This window comes from Scyliorhinus torazame, chromosome 18 (assembly GCF_047496885.1).
Source record: "Scyliorhinus torazame isolate Kashiwa2021f chromosome 18, sScyTor2.1, whole genome shotgun sequence".
Classification (NCBI taxonomy): domain Eukaryota; kingdom Metazoa; phylum Chordata; class Chondrichthyes; order Carcharhiniformes; family Scyliorhinidae; genus Scyliorhinus; species Scyliorhinus torazame.
In genome coordinates, this window is record NC_092724.1 from 95,804,014 (window position 1) to 95,823,739 (window position 19,726).

At 47.9% G+C, this 19,726-nt stretch overlaps 1 protein-coding gene across 2 annotated transcripts in view; it reads right to left on the minus strand.

The window, feature by feature from the left end:
• Nucleotides 1-19,726, minus strand: part of LOC140395378 (uncharacterized) — a 663,783-nt gene that overhangs the window by 120,961 nt on the left and 523,096 nt on the right. For both annotated transcript variants that reach the window (XM_072483065.1, XM_072483066.1), the window contains exon 11: nucleotides 9,524-9,592. In XM_072483065.1, coding sequence (XP_072339166.1) covers nucleotides 9,524-9,592 — 69 coding nt within the window. The remainder of the gene's footprint in view (nucleotides 1-9,523; nucleotides 9,593-19,726) is intronic.

Consider the following 19,726-nt stretch of genomic DNA (forward strand, 5'->3'; position numbering starts at 1 on the left):
TAGCAGTCGTGTATATCATCTACAAGAGTAGGAACATACTCATGATCCTTAGGCAGCACCTTTCAAACCCACGAGACTGCCACCTAGAAGGAAAAGTGCAGCAATAATAATAATAATCTTTATTGTCACAAGTAGGCTTCAATGAAGTTACTGTGAAAAGCCCCTAGTCGCCACATTCCGGCATCTGTTCGGGGAGGCTGGTACAGGAATTGAACCCGCGCTGTTGCTTTGTTCTGCATTACAAGTCAGCTGTTCAGCCCACTGTGCTAAACCAGCCCCCAATAATAATCACTTATTGTCACAAGTAGGCTTCAATTAAGTTACTGTGATAAGCCCCTACTCGCCACATTCCGGCGTATTCGGGGAGGCTGGTACAGGAATTGAACCCGCACTGCTGGCATTTTTCTGCATGACAAGCCAGCTGTTTAGCCCACTGTGCTAAACCAGCCCCTATTCCGTCGCCTGTTCGGGTACACAGAGCGTGAATTCAGAATGTCCAAATTACCTAACAGCAAGTCTTGCGGGACGTGGGACGAAACCAGAGCACCAGGAGGAAACCCACGCAGACATGGAGAACATGCAGACTCCACACAGTGATCCAAGCCGGGAATCGAACCTGGGACCCTGGAGCTGTGAAGCAACAGTGCTACCAACTGTGCTACCATGCTGCCAAATACATGGGAACACCACCACTTGGAAGCTCCCCTCCAAGTCACTCATCAACCAAACTTGGAAATACATCACTGTTCCTTCACTGTAGCTGGGTCAAAATCCTGGAATTCCCTCCCTAATAGCACAGTGGGTGTACCTACATCACATGGATTTCAGCGGTTCAAAGCAGCAGCTCACCACCACTTTCTCTAGGGCAATTAGGGATGAGCAACAAATTCTGGCTTAGCCAGCGAAGCTCACACCCTGTAAAAATGGATTAAAAATCGTCTGGATGTCTATTTCGCATTGTTTCAATGTTGCTTTTAAGCGGTCTTCACATATTGATTCAGCCGTCCCAGGGTCGCATTTTGTGAATTCCAGCATTTACATATTCCCCATTCCACCATTAGCAGTCATGCCTTTAGTCGACATGCCCCTAAACTCTGGAAGTCTGGCCTTTAACCCCTTTGCCACTCGCTCCTTCCTTAAAACTTAGCTCGTTGACATCCACTTTACTATCTCCCGCTTAAGTTAATTTCAGTCTATTACATTCCTGTGAAGCATTATAGAATGATATCCTGCATTGAAGTTGTGATATAAATGAAGTGTTGGATGGTGGCCTAATAACAATCATACAAGGTCATCATGGTAACAAATAAATTGCATACAACTGACTGAAGGGGGAAAAAAACAAGGATCACATGTTTGAACTCAAATGCCACGACAAATGGTATTTTTCCTTGGCTTTAGGTACATTTTTTCTTGACTTTACGTACACTAAGCCAGTTTAGCTGCCAAGCTTGGAAGAATGCAGTGCAGCAGTTTTACTGCTGGCACAGAAGACAGGAAATTGCTTAGGCCACACCATATACTCTAGGCACCTGTCAGATTGGGATATTTATAATTGGAAGTTTCCTTATTCATTAAGTTGAAACATGGTTTCAAACATCATTCAACATTTGTGACACTATAAACACACAAAAAGACATCAGCTAAGTGTTCTTCTCCTGATTGCAACCAAGCGGCTTGTGCTGGAAAAAAGGTTACACGTAGATTAGACCAGATGGGCTGTTATGGCTGTACTGTTAAATAACCTGCTGATGCTCATCCTCGAGGCTGATACATTCGCATCAAGTTCTGCCAACCCCCCCCTGTGGAACCTCAGTACGAGTCTGTCCTGTTCCTTTGTAAGCGAAAAGGAGAAGGGTAAATCAAATATTGATTTTTTAAATTAAGACAGCTCTGAAGTGTTGCCCAAAAGTGAACTGTGTATCAATAAATTAAGTGTATCAATATTAAAATCAAAAAAGCCTTTTTCTGATATCATAATTGTGATGAACGGTTACTGCCTTATCATCATGTAAGGTGATGTCCCCTTTAAGACCAGGCTTGTAACCCTGGGGACTCCGCCTCTGGATCCGCCCATCTGGGAGCCATACATAAGGGCTGCCTCATGGTCTGTAACAGCCAGCTCTCGTCTCTAGCTCTAGCATAGTTATTAGTCTAATAAAGCCTTCTTTACAGTTTAATCTCCAAGCGTCATTATTGAGGGTACCTCAATTTATTAGACTAAACTAGATTCAGGATGGACGCAGGCCTAAAACCAGAGAAGCTCAATCTGGAAGCACGAACGCCGGAGGCGAAGGAAATTTTTAAATACTGGCTGCGGTGCTTCGAGGCCTACCTGGACTCCGCAGAGACTCCCATCCTGGGGCCACGCAAGCTGCGTCTACTCCACGCCCGGGTGAGTCACAGAATCTCCGCCACGCTCGAAAAGGCGATGGCTTATGAGGAAGCGATCGAGTTGCTTCGCAAGCGGTTTGTCAAACCCATCAATGAGGTGCACGCCCGGCATCAGCTCTCTACCTGCCGGCAGCGTTCGGGGGGGAATCGCTCGACGAATTTGTTGAGAAACTCACTGCGCTTGCCAGGGACTGTGACCATCAGGATGTGACGGGAAGTCCATATGAACCGGCACATCAGGGACGCTTTCGTGTCCGGCATCCGCTCGACCTACATCCGGCAGCGGCTGCTCGAAAACGAGGCAAAAGACCTCCAGGAGACGCTAACGCTCACCTCCTCACTGGAGGTGGCCCGACATAACTTGGGTACGTACCCCGCGGACTCTGCCAGCCCCCCCCCCCCGGAATTCCTCAGACTCAACCGTATTATAGGCCTGCGCCACGCGGCGACCCGCTCACCATGGGGGCACACCATGCTACTTCTGCGGGCAGGGCCAGCACCCACGCCCACGCTGCCCAGCCCACTCCGCGATCTGCAGCGACTGCGGGAAGAAAGGGCACTGTGCGAGGGTCTGCCTGGCCAGACCCAGGGCCCAGAAAAACAAAGAACAGCCGGCCCGAAAATCAGGCTCTCAGGCCCGCAGACCTTGCAATGCTGCTGCGCACCGACCCGACACGCCCTCTTCTGACGCATCATCAGCCTCGTGCGAATCATGGGAGCGGCCATCTTGTCGGCGGCCATCTTCTCGACCCGACACACGCATCCGGCGGAAGCGGCCATTTTACGAGTCCGACTCGGCTGACGACTCCGACTACCCACGACTGGGTGCGATCACCCTCAATCAAACTCGGCCAAAACACCTGCAGAACTCCATGATGCAGGTCCAGGTCAATGGGCACGACACTGCATGCCTCTTCGACTCCGCGAGCACGGAGAGCTTTATCCACCCTGTAACGGTAAGGCGCTGCTCCCTACGCACCCATCCCGCATCCCAAACCATAGCCCTCGCATCTGGGTCCCACTCGGTACAAATCACGGGGTACTGTATTGCGGATCTCTCGATCCAGGGTGCCAAATACACCCGTTTCAAATTTTATATCCTCCCTCACCTCTGTGCCCCACTGCTGCTCGGACTTGATTTCCAGTGCAGCCACCGAAGCCTGACACTGAAGTTGGGCGGACCCTTGCCCCCCCTCACGGTGTGCTGCCTTGCGACACTGAAAGTCGCACCCCCCTCGCTATTCGCTAACCTCACTCCTGACTGCAAGCCAGTCGCCACCAGGAGCCGGCGCTACAGTGTCCAAGATATGGCTTTTATCAAGTCAGAGGTCCAGCGTTTACTGGGAGAGGGGGTCATCGAGGCTAGCAACAGCCCTTGGAGAGCGCAAGTGGTGGTAGTCCGGTCCGGGGAGAAGAAACGGATGGTCGTGGATTATAGCCAGACCATAAACCGATTCACGCAGCTTGATGCGTACCCCCTTCCTCGCATCGCGGAAATGGTAAAGCGGATCGCCCAATACCGAGTCTTTTCCACGGTCGACCTCAAATCTGCCTACCACCAGCTCCCCATCCGACCAAAAGACCGCCCCTATACTGCTTTCGAAGCAGCCGGCCGGCTCTTCCACTTCCTCAGGGTCCCCTTTGGTGTCACAAATAGGGTCTCCGCCTTTCAAAGGGCGATGGACCAAATGGTGGACCATTGCGGTTTGCGGGCTACATACCCGTACTTGGACAATGTCACCATCTGCGGCCATGATCAGCAGGACCATGACGCTAACCTCAAAAAGCTCCTCCAGACCGCCCGAGCCCTTAACCTGACCTATAACGAGGGCAAATGCGTTTTCCACACCACCCGGCTGGCCATCCTCGGCTATGTCGTGGAAGACGGGGTCCTAGGTCCCGATCCCGACCGCATGCGCCCCCTGAAGGAACTCCCTCCCCCCGCAGCCTCAAGGCCCTCAAACAGTGCATGGGGCTTTTCTCCTATTACGCCCAGTGGGTCCCCAAGTATGCGGACAAAGCCCGCCCACTCCTAAAGACCACCACTTTTCCCCTCTCGGCTGAGGCTCAATTGGCCTTCAACCGCATCAAGGCCGACATCATCAAGGCCGCCATGCACGCGGTGGACGAAACCATCCCTTTCCAGGTAGAGAGCGATGCATCAGACATTGCCCTGGCTGCTACCCTCAATCAGGCAGGCAGACCAGTAGCGTTCTTCTCCCGAACCCTCACCGCCTCCGAGGTTCGACACTCTGCAGTCGAAAAGGAGGCACAAGCCATTGTGGAGGCTGTACGGTGCTGGAGACACTACCTAGCCGGTAGGAGGTTTACCCTCGACACCAACCAACGGTCGGTCGCCTATATGTTCGATAACACGCAACGGGGCAAAATAAAAAATGATAAAATTTTGAGGTGGAGGATCGAACTCTCCACCTACTCGTACGATATCAAGTATCGTCCAGGGGAGCTCAACAAGCCCCCAGATGCCCTGTCCCGTGGCACATGCGCCAACGCGCAGGAGGACCGCCTGCAAGCCATCCACAATGACCTCTGCCACCCGGGGGTTACCCGGCTCGTCCATTTCATCAAGTCCAGCAACCTACCTTACTCAACCAAGGAGGTCAAGGCCATGGTCAGGGCCTGCCAAGTCTGTGCGGAGTGCAAACCGCACTTCTACCGGCCAGACAAGGTTTGGCTCGTGAAGGCCTTGGGCCCCTTTGAGCGACTGAGCGTGGACTTCAAGGGGCCCCTCCCGTCCACCAACCGTTATGCCTATTTCCTCACCGTGATCGATGAGTTCTCCCGTTTCCCATTCGCCATTCCCTGCCCCGACATGACCTCAGCCACGGTGATTAAGGCACTGCACAGCATCTTCACCCTGTTCGGTTTCCCCGCTTATATCCACAGCGACCGGGGTACATCGTTCATGAACGATGAACTGCGTCAGTATCTGCTTAGCAAAGGCATCGCCTCGAGCAGGACGACCAGTTATAACCCGCGGGGAAACGGGCAGGTGGAGAGAGAAATCGCGACAGTGTGGAAGGCTGTCCTTCTGGCCCTGCGGTCGAGAAATCTCCCAACCACCCGCTGGCAGGAGGTCTACCCGATGCCCTACACTCCATTAGGTCACTCCTCTGCACGGCCACGAATGAGACCCCTCACACCGATTGTTTCTCTTCCCCAGGACGTCTACCTCCGGGGTCTCGCTTCCACCTTGGCTGATGGCTCCGGGACCTGTTCTTCTCCGGATGCACGCGAGGAGCCATAAAACGGACCCCCTAGTTGAAAAGGTCTGACTGCTCCACGCCAACCCCAGTTACACCTACGTGGAGTACTCCAACGGCAGGCAAGATACGGTTTCCCTCCGGGATCTGGCACCCGCTGGATCCTCCGCCACAGACGCCCCTTCCCGCGCCGCTCCCCTGCAGGACCCATCGCCCCCTACAACACACCCCCTTCCGGCCATACCACCCGTTGGTGAGCCCCTACCGTGCGCCCCCCCCTTTACACACCCCGCCGGCGCCACTACCCCCGGCCCTGCCTAGTTCCCCTGCCCTGACCCGGACCGAAGCTCCGACCGCTGTGCTCCCGGATGTGCCCTCAACCGGGACGTCCGTACCCGCTGCACCACCGCCCGAATTGAGGAGGTCGAGGAGGACAGTCCGGCCACCGAGACGGATGGACCTTTGATGGCACTTCACCCCCGCCGGACTCCTTTTTAAACAGGGGGTGAATGTGATGAACGGTTACTGCCTTATCATCATGTAAGGTGATGTCCCCTTTAAGACCGGGCTTGTAACCCTGGGGACTCCGCCTCTGGCTCCGCCCATCTGGGAGCCATACATAAGGGCTGCCTCATGGTCTGTAACAGTCAGCTCTCGTCTCTAGCTCTAGCATAGTTATTAGTCTAACAAAGCCTTCTTTACAGTTTAATCTCGAAGTGTCATTATTGAGGGCACCTCAATAATTTAACTAAATGGAAAATCTCTAGTTTAGAAATCAGCTCGAGTTACCAAATTCCTTTGCCGAGAATGGACTGGCAAGTAATTATCTTGACCACTAAAACAAAGCTCAAATTGATCATGCTTAGCCCATTTTGAATAACTGCTGTTAACCCATCCATATGCCCACTCAAATCTCAAAGGGCTACCCTTGTTTGTTGCAACAGTTCTTCCATGCTTTTAAAATGGTGTAGTTTTATTTTGTAAATCATCTTTAATCCATATTTTTGCTCCAACTGGATTAATAAATCATATTTTAAAACAGTGCAATCTAAGGTTGAGGCCACCTTTGGGAAAATGAGACTGCAACTCTGTACACTGACAGTTGGGTCAAATATAAGTTCACCTCTAGTTTCGTGGGTAAATATGAACGATTTCTGGCACACCGGAAAGATCTTTTGCTATATTTCATGTTAGAGCTAGTTTAGAAAGAGTAGAGTAAATAGTCATTAGGTTCAGTTGTCACTTGGATTGTACTGCATGTTGTCTGGGAAATTGGTCAGTACTAACACAAACAAGCTAGATACACCAATTTTATTTAGAAAACAAAATGCATGCTTAAATTGGATTGAAAATGATCTTTCCACCTTAAGTTAAAGTTGTCCTAAAATAAACAGAAAATGTTAGAAACGCTTTTGTTTGTTTTCTCTTAACCAAATATTTAATTCCCTCTATTCATCTTTTTGGACCTGATTTGACTTTGCTTCACCTTCCTTCTCCATAGTTCCTCTGGTTTCTCAGTTCCTCAATTTCACTGGTAAGGGACTCACTGCTGGTCCTTCCATTCAGAGGTTTCAGAAGCCTTGCTGCCCTCATTACACAGTTAGCAATTCCAGCAAGTCACAGCACAAAATCTTTCAGAAGAATGGTGCAACAAAAGTCTCTAACAAATTAGTAAGCTACATGATACCAGGTTCCACAATATTTGGCCCAAGACTTCAGGTCAATGATCTTTCTTCAGAACTGGAAGATTTTAGAGATGGACAGCTTTTAAGCAAAAGGCATGACAGAAAAAGATCGAAAAGGGCAGTTGTGTAACGATAGAATCATAGAATTTCTACAGTGCAGGAGGCCATTCGGCCTTCAAATCTGCACCGACTCAGAGAGCACTCCACCCACGCCCACTACCCCTCATAACCCCACTTAATCTGCACACTAAGGGGCAATTTAGCATGGCCAATCCGCCTAACCTACACTTTTTTGGACTGTGGGAGAGGGTGGAGGACATGAGTGATTAAATTCCAAAAGGAACTTTGGTATAAGACAAAGGGAGGCAGTAATGGTAGTATAGAAACAAAAGACGTGTCTCGAAGAGGCAAAAGCATAAATGGCAAAATAATAGAAGAAAGGAAGTATTAAAACTTGGTGAAGGGTTTCAGTGATCTGGGAACACAGTTGAAGAAAGGGGCACGCAGACCACCCTGTTGGCCACATCCTGATAACACTGTCACACTATTAAGGACCTTTTGTTCTTTTCTTTTCCAGACCCCCTTTTCCCAGGCTCTGAAATTTTGTCAATTTTCCAATTTTGATGCAAGGCCAACCTGGTTTTGTTTCTTGCTCCACAGATACTGCATGAGCTGCAGAGCATTTCCTGTTCTTATTTTAAATTTCCACCATGGGCAGGATTTGGCTCGAGTTCAGTGAAAATTCCTTCGATTGCAAGAGTCCCAAGAGAAAAATCACTCCAGTAACTCAATTTCTAGCAGGTATAGCAAGTCAGCATAATCAAACTGCTGTGAAATAAACCAAATTGGAGAGTCCTGAAGGTTCATGCTCAGAAAGAAAAAAAGTCACTGTTGCAGTCAAAGACAACCTGAGTTTGCTAATAAATATTGGATCAGCACAAAAACACCAATTTGCATGCATACAGCATCTCTTTGACGTGGTAAATCCAAAGGTGCTTCACAGGAGTGTGATAAGCCAAAAACTGTATTAATCCATACAAGGAGACAAATGGCAGATTTTAAGGACCGTTTTAAAGGCGATGAGATGGAGTGACTTAGGGATGGAATTACAGTCTTTAGGGCCAGGATGGCTAAAAGCATGGCTTCAATGGTGGGGCAATGGGAAGTGGAGGATATACAAAAGAGGCCAGAGTTGGACAGGTGCAAAGCTCTGAGTGAGTTTTAGGATCTGGCCACCTCCCTTTATCATAGAATTTACAGTGCAGAAGGAGGCCATTCGGCCCATCGAGTCTGCACCGGCTCGCGGAAAAAGCACCCTACCCCAAGGTTAATACCTCCACCCTATCCCCATAACCCAGTAACCCCACCCAACACGAAGGGCAATTTTGGACACTAAGGGCAATTTATCATGGCCAATCCACCTAACCTGCGCATCTTTGGACTGTGGGAGGAAACCGGAGCACCCGGAGGAAACCCACGCACACATGGGGAGGATGTGCAGACTCCGCACAGACAGTCACCCGAGGCTGGAATTGAACCCGGGTCCCTCAAGCTCTGAAGCAGTAGTGCTAACCACTGTGCTACCGTGCCACCAATATTCCTGGTCCTTCTGTCCTGAGCTACAGTTGACGTGGGTGGCTTAGGACTTTGACATAGAAATGTGGGTGCTTCCTGTCACTTTAAAATCAATCAGTGTGATTCACTGAGACCCATATTTGGTTGTAAAGGAGTAGCAATCTTAATATTAATAATTTATCAAGGGGATCAAGTACAACTTATAGCAAATACTGTAGCTGTCTAAAGATGTGCAGGTTAGGTGAATTGGCCATGCTAAAATGCCCCTTAAGTGTCCAGGGATATGCAGGTTAGGTGGGTTTATGGGGATGGGATAGGTAGGGTGCACTACTCAATGGACACGAATGGTCTCTTTCTTCACTGTCGATATTCTATGATTCTATGAAGACTTCAATCGAAGTAAAAGTCTGAAAATGAACAAAAGTCAGGGCCTGATCCATTATCTCTTAAGCTTACAGCATTACCTCCCAAAAACTAGGCTCAACATCAATTTTTGAAATGGGGTTTTGATGTGTTCATTTTACTGCACTGACTTTTACAGAAACGGCAATCATCATACACACATTACAAGAGCTGCCAAATAGAGCTCAGGGTTGTTTGTATATTCCCACTGGTTTCTGAATAATTTCCAAACATAATGCTTACGTCCTCAGCAATGGAGTCCTTGTAGTAACGCAGGCTATGGTCAGTCAGTACAAACCAGTATTTCTTCCACTGAAAAGCAGAAAAATGAATAAATAATATGCATTAAAATATTTGCAGACAGAGTTTGTTTCCCGATTGATTGCAAATAGCATTTGACATTTCAGACAACTCTAAACACAGATCAACTTTCATTAACTTGCAATTAAAGTCTAGGAAACTGATTACGTGATTACATATCAATGCATTGGTTAAAAAAAAAATTGCAAAAAGCGGAGTGCTTTCAATTAACTTGATCAATATTTCTCCCCCCAGCTTCTCTTCCTGCTTGAACAGAATTACACAGATGTCTGTCACCTCAGTACTTTGCCCAAGTGACAATCATTCATGTTTCAGCCTTGGTGTTGGCAGGCTGTTTAACTTTGGGAAACAGACCCATAAGAGCACAAAAAGCAATGATCATTTGATATTTCAGGAGTGGGAATTTTTCTTTCCTTAACCTGGGGGAAATCGAGGTCAATTGCAGTACCTCTGCTGCTGCGGCTGAGATCGACTATTTCAGCACACACTGGGAAAACTGGAGTCTTCCTTCTCCATAGCCTCAGCTGCTCAGTTGACATACAACTTCCTGGTCTTCATTCACTACCTATGCAAATTCAAGTTGTTTTTGACTTTCCTGGATGGCTCAGCTCAAACCAGGAACTCAATGGCTGGAATTTTCTGGCCGTTTCCACTGGCAGGATCTTCTGGTCCCACTGATGACAACCTCCGTCTCGGGGATGCATACAAAGGGAAACCAGAAGTTCCCGCTGCTAGCAAAACACAATGTGGCGGACGGAAAATCCCACCCAACACGTCACTGACCAAATGGGGCGAACTTACTTTCCGGCACTGCATGGCACAGCAGATATACCATAATCACATTACTTAATTTGGAGGCAAAATCAATTATAAAACATTATCATGTACTAACTTATTTTGATATATGGTTCTGCAACCACCTGCAGTCTAGAAGCTAAGTAACCATTCAGATAGAGGATAGACAGTAGAATGTTAGAAGTCTGTTTTATGACAGTTATCATACATAAACATGATTCTATCCTCGCACAGGAACACATTAAGCAGCATGTAGATAAGAGCAGCAATGTGAGGATTTTCCCTTTCCTAATCCAGACATGAAGCCATTTTTTGTATGACAAAATAAATCTCGGATTTTGCTCTGACAGCTCAGAAGAGATGGATGCAAATAAGACACAATGAAAGTTATTGAACCAACATGTTGCTTATGCTTGATGTCAGAGAAATGATGCCAGGGTGTTATTCCCTCTCTCGACAAAGGTGTCACTAAATACTTCATTTTAAAAAGCACCTATTCCAAGCACCCTAATGAAGGTATTAATTTTTCAAAAAGTAGGTTATGTATTAAACCGTTTGAAAATACCACAATTTTCCACACATAATTTTGCCATCTAGTACATTTTTAGCATAGTTCCACTAGATTTCAATATATAAAATATTCATCAAAGCGATCAGTCTGCTCAGAGACTTGAGAAAAGGTCAATACTGACGCTTCTTTTCAGTTTTGCTTCAGTCTGAAGTCACACTGGTGGCCAATGTAATTAACCTTAGGGCCAGCATTAACTGATCATCTTTTGATGGAAGATTGGAATATTTCAGTCACTGGGTCCAGGTACTTCATTTTGTTTTCCCTTTTTTTATCTCCTGAACTGCTGTTTTAAATAATAGCAATAGATTTGGATGAAAGACTTTGCAAGCGGAGAACTTGTATTTTCCACAATAGTGAAATGTTTCAAATGAAATACAATATCTGGACTAACTATAACAAACTACTTTTAAAGAATGCTGAATGAAAATTAAACATTTAAACGACTGGTGCATTCTACTTCAACAGCACATTCCCGTAAATGGTGTCTGGTACCTAAATGTAATAAGTTTCTGTCTGAGACCAGTGCACAAAGAAGGCTCTTTCGAGCAAACAATTCCTTTAATACACGTTAAATGCCATTTCCTTAATAAATTAGGATTGTGAATTTCTATAAATACAAATCAAATAAATAAATACAAATATAATAATAATCTTTATTGTTACAAGTAGGCTTACATTAACACTGCAACAAAGTTACTGTGAAAAGCCCCTAGTTCTGGCGCCTGTTCGAGTACACAGAGGGAGAATTTAGAATGTCCAAATTTAGAATGTCCAACACATCTTTCGGGACTAGTGGGAGGAAACCGGAGCACCCAGAGGAAACCCACGCAGACACGGGGACGTGCAGACTCCGCACAGTGACCCAAGCCGGGAATCGAACCTGGGACCCTGGCGCTGTGAAGCACAGTGCTAACCACTATGCTACCGTGCTGCAATACAAAGGTAGTGCAGGATACAACAATTCTCCCTTGCCTACATGATGAATCCTTAATATCAGTGCCATTTCCCAAAGCCTCCTGAATGGTTGGAAGAGAATAACAAGACAATCACAACTGACAGAAGGCTATGAGCTGCTCTTCTGGTTTGATGAATGAGGTGGGGGAACTCCCATCTCCTGCCAATTAATGCTTCAAATAATTGTGGGGTTGCCGTGATCAGGGCTGGGGGCCATTTTCTATCAAGTCCCACTATCTGAAAAATATTGCCCATAGTAATTCCAAAGATGTTATCAATGGTCGTATCCTGCAGTACTTTGTTTAAAGTCAAGTTAATCATCAGAGTCTCTATAGTCCTTATTTATCAGAAGCATTTAGTATATTCAAATAATAACTCTAAAGACACCAGGCAGATTTTTGGGGTGTATCTTTAAGAGTGCCTCAGTTTGGTATGGGTTTGGGAAAGGAAGGGGTAGAACAATGACAGCGAGTTGAAGCTTCAAAATGCTGTGCCAGAACGGTAGGGCATGAACTGTAAAGAAATTCTTCACACAATGAACTTCTTTTGTCATAGGAGCTACATGGAGGACAAAGGATGAAAAAAATTCCGGAGAAGAGAGTTTTAAGCCATGTACTGCCTCATCTTGTGCTTACTTATGCCTGCCAAAAAGTGACACAAATGCTATTTTTCTACTGCTGCATTCTTTCAGAAAAGGCAGTCCGCTTAAAGATTATACATTCAAAATATGAGTGGAAGTGGGTTAATATCAGGGATGGAGCTGAACTCCATCTGAATACTATTATATCCCTATAAAAATTATACTTTATTTTTCATTTAGTTTCTCGACATGTAACAAGTTACCTCACGATAGTACACCTTGACAGGGAATCAGGGCCAGTATGGGTCAGAATTGAGAAATAGCCAGGATGACCTGTCGTGCTCTACCATGCAAACTGCTGCCAAAAAGCACACAGTGACACTCTGTACAGGTTGCTTCAGAGGTGAATGATTACAAAAGTCTTTTGTTTATATTACAAACTGGAGCTTCTTTTTGTAAATGACTAAACTTTCAGCTCATTGCAAAGTACTCTCAATGTCAATTTGTGAGAGAACTAAATCCACATCAGTTAACTATTTTCTGCTTGGGTATAAACCATTGTGATTTTCTTTGCCTAATATTCTTTGATCCATTTACATAAAAGCATACTACCCCAATAGTGCAAAAATGCATTTGTGCTCATTTTTGAAGGAAAGCAAAGGTTGAATTGTGTTCTCTGTATCCAAATAGAACTGAGAGACAATAGAAAGATCAATCTGTCGTCTTACTCACCCCCAGGATAAAGCAGCCTGCTTGATTAGCACCCCATGCACTACATGAAACATTTACTCACTCCATCTCCAGCACACAGTGGCAGCAGTCTGTACCACATAATCGATGCATGGCAGCATCGCGTCAAGGCTGCTTCAACAGCAACATCTACAATCTCCAACACCAAGAGGAACCAAGAGCAGCAGATGCATGGGAACACCACGATCTGCAAGTTCCCCTCCAGCTCACACAGGTTGTGTGTGACCATGTTTGAATACAGGAAAGAGGGATTTAAAAGTGATGGGTGGGACATGATTCTGGTATTGCTTCCTCCATTCCAATCACGTGGGATTTTTATGGCCCTGTGATAATGGTGTGGGTAGCAAGCCTGCACTCAGTACTTTCCACCCTGACTGATCCCTATTCGGTTTGGGTATTTTAGGCCTCTCGCTATTTTCATGGATCCATTTTGTTAAGATATGCCAGCAGTTCATGGCAGCTCAGAGGAGTTGTGAACAGAATCACAGAAAAATACAGTGCAGAAGAGGTCCTTTGACCCATTGAGTCTGCACCGACACATGAAAAACACCTGACCTACCTACCATTTGCAAGCATTTGGCCCATAGCCTTGAATATTATGATGTGCCACTTGCTTATCCAGGTACTTCTTAAAGGATGGGAGGCTACCACCCTCCAAGCAGTGCATTCATAACCGTCACCACCCTCTGGGTAATAAGGTATTTCCTCAAATACCCCTAAGCCTCCTGCCCCTCACCTTGAACTTGTGTTCCCCTTCAACTAAGGGGAACAACTGCTCCCTATCCATCCTGTCCATGCCCTTCATAATCTTGTACACCTCGATCAGGTGGTCCCTGCTCCAACGAAAACAACCCAAACCTTTCCAATCTCTCTTCATAATTTAAATGTTCCACCCCAGGCAACATCCTGGTGAACCTCTTCTGCACCCCATCCAATGCAATCATATCCTTCCGAAGCCCTGACAATCGTGGCTGGAGACTTCAACCAGGCCAACCTCAGGAAGGTCCTACTCAAACTCCATCAACATATCCCCTGCTCCACCAGAGGTGCAAACACATGTACCATGCTACACGAGCATCAAAGGAGCCTATCGCTCCAATACCCGACCTCACTTTGGCAAATCCGCCCATAAGGCGGCATTCCTACTTCCGGCTTATAAACAGCAACTTAAGCGTGTTGAGTCAGTCAAGAAAACCGAGTATTGATGGTCCAAGGAATCTGAGGATATCCTCCGCGACTACTTGGAGACTGTGGACTGGTCCATATTCAAGGCCATGGCAGCTAACCTGGACGAGTAAGCAACCGTCGTCACAGACTTCATCAGTAAGTGTATCGAGGACTGTGTACCAAAGAAGACAATATGGGTATTCCCCAATCGGAAACCCTGGCTCAACCAAAAGGTTCACTCCCTGCTGAAGTTCCGGATGGAGGCGTTCAAGTCTGATGACCCTGACCTATATAAGAAATCCAGGTACGCGTACGGAAATCCATCAGGGATGCAAAAAGACAATACCACATCAAACTAGAGTCCCAGGCCAACAACACTAGACCACGCCAACTATGGCAGGGCCTACACAAGATCACAGGCTATAAAGCAAGGCCAGGCGGAATATTTGGGGCTGGAGCATCCCCACCCGATGATATGAACAAGGTCTATGCCCGCTTTGAGCAGTCAGCCAATATATCAGTGCCACCCACCCCAACATCCCTGGACAAACACAGACCCACTATTACAGCCTCAGAGGTAAGAGCTGCCTTCTTGAAAGTGAATCCGCGGAAAGCGACAGGCCCCGACGGAGTCCCTGGGCGAGCACTCAGAGCCTGCGCAGATCAGCTGGCGAGTGTATTCACAGATATCTTCACCTCCTCACTCCTCTGCTCTGAGGACCCCATCTCCTTCAAGAAGACCACCATAATACCAGTACCAAAGAAGAACAAGGTAGCCTGCCTCAACTACTACCGACCAGTGGCCCTGATGTCTGTTATCATGAAATGCTTTGAGCGAGACAGATCACTGCCAGCCTCCCAGACGGTCTCGATCCACTGCAGTTTGCACCGCAACCGGTCCACAGCAGATGCCATCTCCCTGGCTCTACAATCAACACTCGAACACCTTGACAACTAGGAAACCTATGTAAGACTGCTGTTCATAGACAACAGCTCCGCCTTCAACACCAGTATCTCGACAAGATTAATAACCAAACTCCGCAATCTTGAACTTGACCCCCTCCCTGTGCAGCTGGATCCTCGACTTCCTCACCAACAGACCGCAATCTGTCAGGAGAGGCAACAGCACCTCCTCCACAATAGTCTTCAACACCGGAGCCCCCGCAAGGATGTGTGCTCAGTCCTCTACTGCACTCCCTACACACAAATGACTGTGGCAAGATTTAACTCCAACTCAATCTATAAGCTTGCGGATGATACGACTGTGGTGGGCCGTATCTCAAACAATGACGAATCAGACTACAGGAGGGAGATATATCACTTGGTTGCATGGTGTACCGGAAAAAACCTCTCTCTAAATGTTGGAAAGACCAAGGAACTGATCATCGACTTCAGGAAGTGTAGCACGACACACACTCCTGTCTGCATCAACGGCTCCAAAGTGGAGATAGGCGGTAGCTTTAAGTTCCTGGGGGTCACCATCACCAACACTCACATTGATGCAACAGTCAAGAAAGCCCAACGTGTCGACCAACAAGCCCAACAAGACTCCTCAACGATTCCCCCTCGGACTGATCTGTTCCCTGTAAGAACGCTATTCACGATACCCTATGCTGCTCTTGCTCATGTGTTTGCTTTGTTTGGCCTCTTGTTCCGTACTGTAACCAATCACTGTTTGTCGATGTACCATTTCTCAATGTTCTCTGTTGATTATTCTTTTGTCTACTATGTACGTACTGTGTACGTTCCCTCGGCCGCAGAAAAATACTTTGCACTGTATTTCGGTACATGTGACAATAAATCAAATCAAAATACAATGTGGTAGCCAGAATTGCACACAGTACTCCAGCTGTGGCCTCACCAAAGTTCCATATACCTCCAACATAACCTCCCTGCTTTTGTAATCTATGTCTCAATTGACAAAGGCAAGAGGTCCATATGCCTCTTTCAACACGCTATTAACCTGCCCTCCCGCCTTCAGAGATCTATGGACAAACACACCACGGTCCTTTTGTTCCTCAGAACTTCCCAGTGTATCACACACGGGGGTGGGTACATAATGGTGAGTGGGAAGCTGGAGGGGGTGAGGGTGGTACTCGTAAACGTATATGCTCCGAATTGGGACGATGTGAAATTTATGAGACGGGTGTTAGGTAAGATCCTAGACTTCGAGTCACAGAACCTGATTATGGGAGGAGATTTAAATACAGTCATTGATCCGGAATTGGACCGGTCAAAGTCCAGGACAGGGAGGGTGCCAGCTACGGCAAAGGAATTGAAGGGGTTTATTGAACAGATGGGGGGAGTAGACCCATGGAGGTTTGCACGGCCAAGGGCAAAGGAGTTTTCTTTTTTCTCCCATGTCCACAAGGTATACTCTCGCATTGACTTTTTTGTTCCGAGCAGGGCTCTAATACCGGGGGTGGTGGATACTGAGTACTCGGCAATCGCAGTGTCAGATCATGCCCCACATTGGGTGGATCTACGGGTTAGTTTGGAGAGAGGACAATGCCCTCTATGGAGGCTGGATGTGGGGTTGTTAGCGGATGAAGCGATCTGTGGGCGGGTGAACAAGTCCATCCAGAACTACCTGGAAACAAATGATACGGGGGAGGTGTCTGCAGCAACGGTTTGGGAAGCTTTGAAGGCAGTGGTCAGAGGGGAATTAATCTCGATACGGGCCCATAGAGAACAGGCGGAATGGGCTGAGAGGGATAGGTTAGTTGAGGAGATACTCCAGGTGGACAGGAGATACTTGGAGGCCCCGGACATGGGGCTACTGAGGGAGCGGCGGAGGTTACAGGCAGATTTTGGGCTGTTGACTACAGGAAAAGCGGTGGAACAGCTGAGGAAGGCAGGGGGGGGGGGGGGGGGGGGAGGCTTGCAGAATGTTAGCGCACCAGCTCAGAAAAAGGGAGGCGGCCAAGGACATAGGGAGAGTAAAGAGTAGAGGTGGGAATATGGTCCTGGACCCAGTGGGGGTGAATGAGGTGTTTAAGGACTTTTACAGCAAATTATATGAGTCGGAACCCCCGGCTGGGGTGGAGGGGATGAGGCAGTTTTGGGGTCAGTTGAGGTTCCTGAAGGTGGATGAGGATCTGGTGGAAGGGCTGGGAGCCCCAATTGAAATTGAGGAAATAATGGAGGGGCCGGAGGGCATGCAGTCGGGCAAGGCCCCGGAGCCGGACGGCTATCTGGTGGAATTCTTTAAGTTTTCAGAGACATTGAGCCCACTGCTGGTGAGGACATTTAATGAAGCAAGAGAAGGGAATCCTCCTCCCAACAATGTCGCAGGCCTCGATTTCATTGATCTTGAAATGGGAGAAGGATCCGGAGCAATGCGGGTCATACAGGCCAATTTCTCTACTGAATGTGGATGCCAAACTGCTGGCTAAGATACTGGCCACAACGATAGAGGATTGTGTCCTGGGGGTGATAGGGGAAGACCAGATGGGATTTGTAAAGGGCAGGCAACTCAAGGCCAATGTTCGAAGGCTTTTAAATGTTATGATGCCCTCAGAAGGGGAGATGGAGGTGGTGGTAGCAATGGATGCGGAGAAGGCTTTTGATCGTGTGGAATGGGATTACCTGTGGGAGGCGCAGGGAAGGTTTGGGTTTGGTGAGGGCTTTATTGACTGGGTGTAGTTGCTCTATCAGGCACCAGTAGCGAGTGTGCGTACGAACCGGCTGAGGTCGGGGTATTTTAAACTACACCGAGGGATGAGGCAAGGGTGCCCCCTCTCCCCGCTACGGTTTGCTCTGGCCATAGAGCCATTGGCCATGGCATTAAGAGCCTCTGGGAACTGGAAAGGGCTGGTTCGGGGCGGGGGGGTGTTGAGCACCGGATCTCCCTTTACGCAGATGACCTGCTCTTGTATATTTCAGAAGTTATGCGGATCCTTGGGGAATTTGGTAATTTTGGTAAATTGAACATGGGGAAAAGTGAGATGTTCGCGATCCAGGCAAGACGGCAGGAGAAGAGACTGGGAGAGCTGCCGTTTAGAATGGTAGGAAGGAGCTTTCAGTATCTGGGAATCCAGGTGGCCCGGGAATAGGAGGCGCTGCACAAGTTAAACCTAACCCGGTTGTAGAACAAATGAAAAGAGGACTTTAAGAGATGGGACATGCTCCTGCTACCACTGGAGGGGAGGGAACAGACTGTGAAAATGACGGTCCTCCCCAGATTTCTGTTTGTCTTTCAGTGCCTCCCAATCTTCATCCCAAGGGCCTTTCTCAAGCGGGTGAATAAGGTTATTTTGGGCTTTGTGTGGGCGGGTAAAACCCCGCAAGTGAAGAAAGTGTTGCTGGAGTGCAGTCGGGGGATAGTGGATTGGCGCTGCCGAACTTTTGCGATTACTACTGGGCGGCTAATATAGCCATGATTAGGAAGTGGGTAGTGGGGGAGGGGTCAGTGTGGAAGCGGATGGAGGCGGCATCATGTAAAGACACAAGTTTGGAAGCACTGATATCGGCACCTCTTCCGTTCTCGCCGGCCCGATACTCCACAAGTCCGGTGGTGGTGGCGGCTCAGAGAATCTGGGGACAGTGGAGGAGATATAAGAGAGTGGAGGGAGCATCGGTTTGGACCCCGATTTATAATAATCATTGGTTTGTACCGGGTAGGCTGGATGGTGGGTTCCGGAGATGGCAAAGGTCAGGAATTAGGAGGATGTGGGATCCATTTATAGATGGGAGCTTCCCTAGCTTGAAAGCCTTGGAGGATAAATTTTAATTGCCAGCAGGGAATGGGTTTAGGTGTCTGCAGGTGCGAGACTTCTTGAGAAGGCAGGTTCCGGCCTTCCCGCTGCTGCCGCCACGGGGGATACAGGACAGAGTGGTCTCCAGTACCTGGGTGGGAGAGGGGAAGGTATCAGATATTTACCAGGAACTTTTGGAATCGGAGGAAACTCCGGTGGAGGAGCTTAAGGGCAAGTGGGAAGACGAGCTAGGAGGAGAGATAGAGGCTGGTCTGTGGGCGGATGCCCTAAGCAGGGTTAATGCATCCTCATCATGTGCCAGGCTTAGCCTGGTACAATTCAAGGTAGTCCACCGAACACACATGGTGGTGGCCTGGATGAGCAAGTTTTTTTGTGGTAGAGGGCAGGTGTGCGCACGGGAAGCCCAGCAAATCATGTCCACGTTTTGGGCATGACTGAAGCTTAGAGGGTTTTGCTCAGGCAATGTCCACGGTACTAAAAACATGGGTGGTGCCGAGTCGGGAGGTGGCGATCTTTGGAGTGTCGTAAGAGCTGGGAGTTCAGGGGGCGAAAGAGGCCGACATCTTGGCCATTGCCTCCCTGTTATGGAC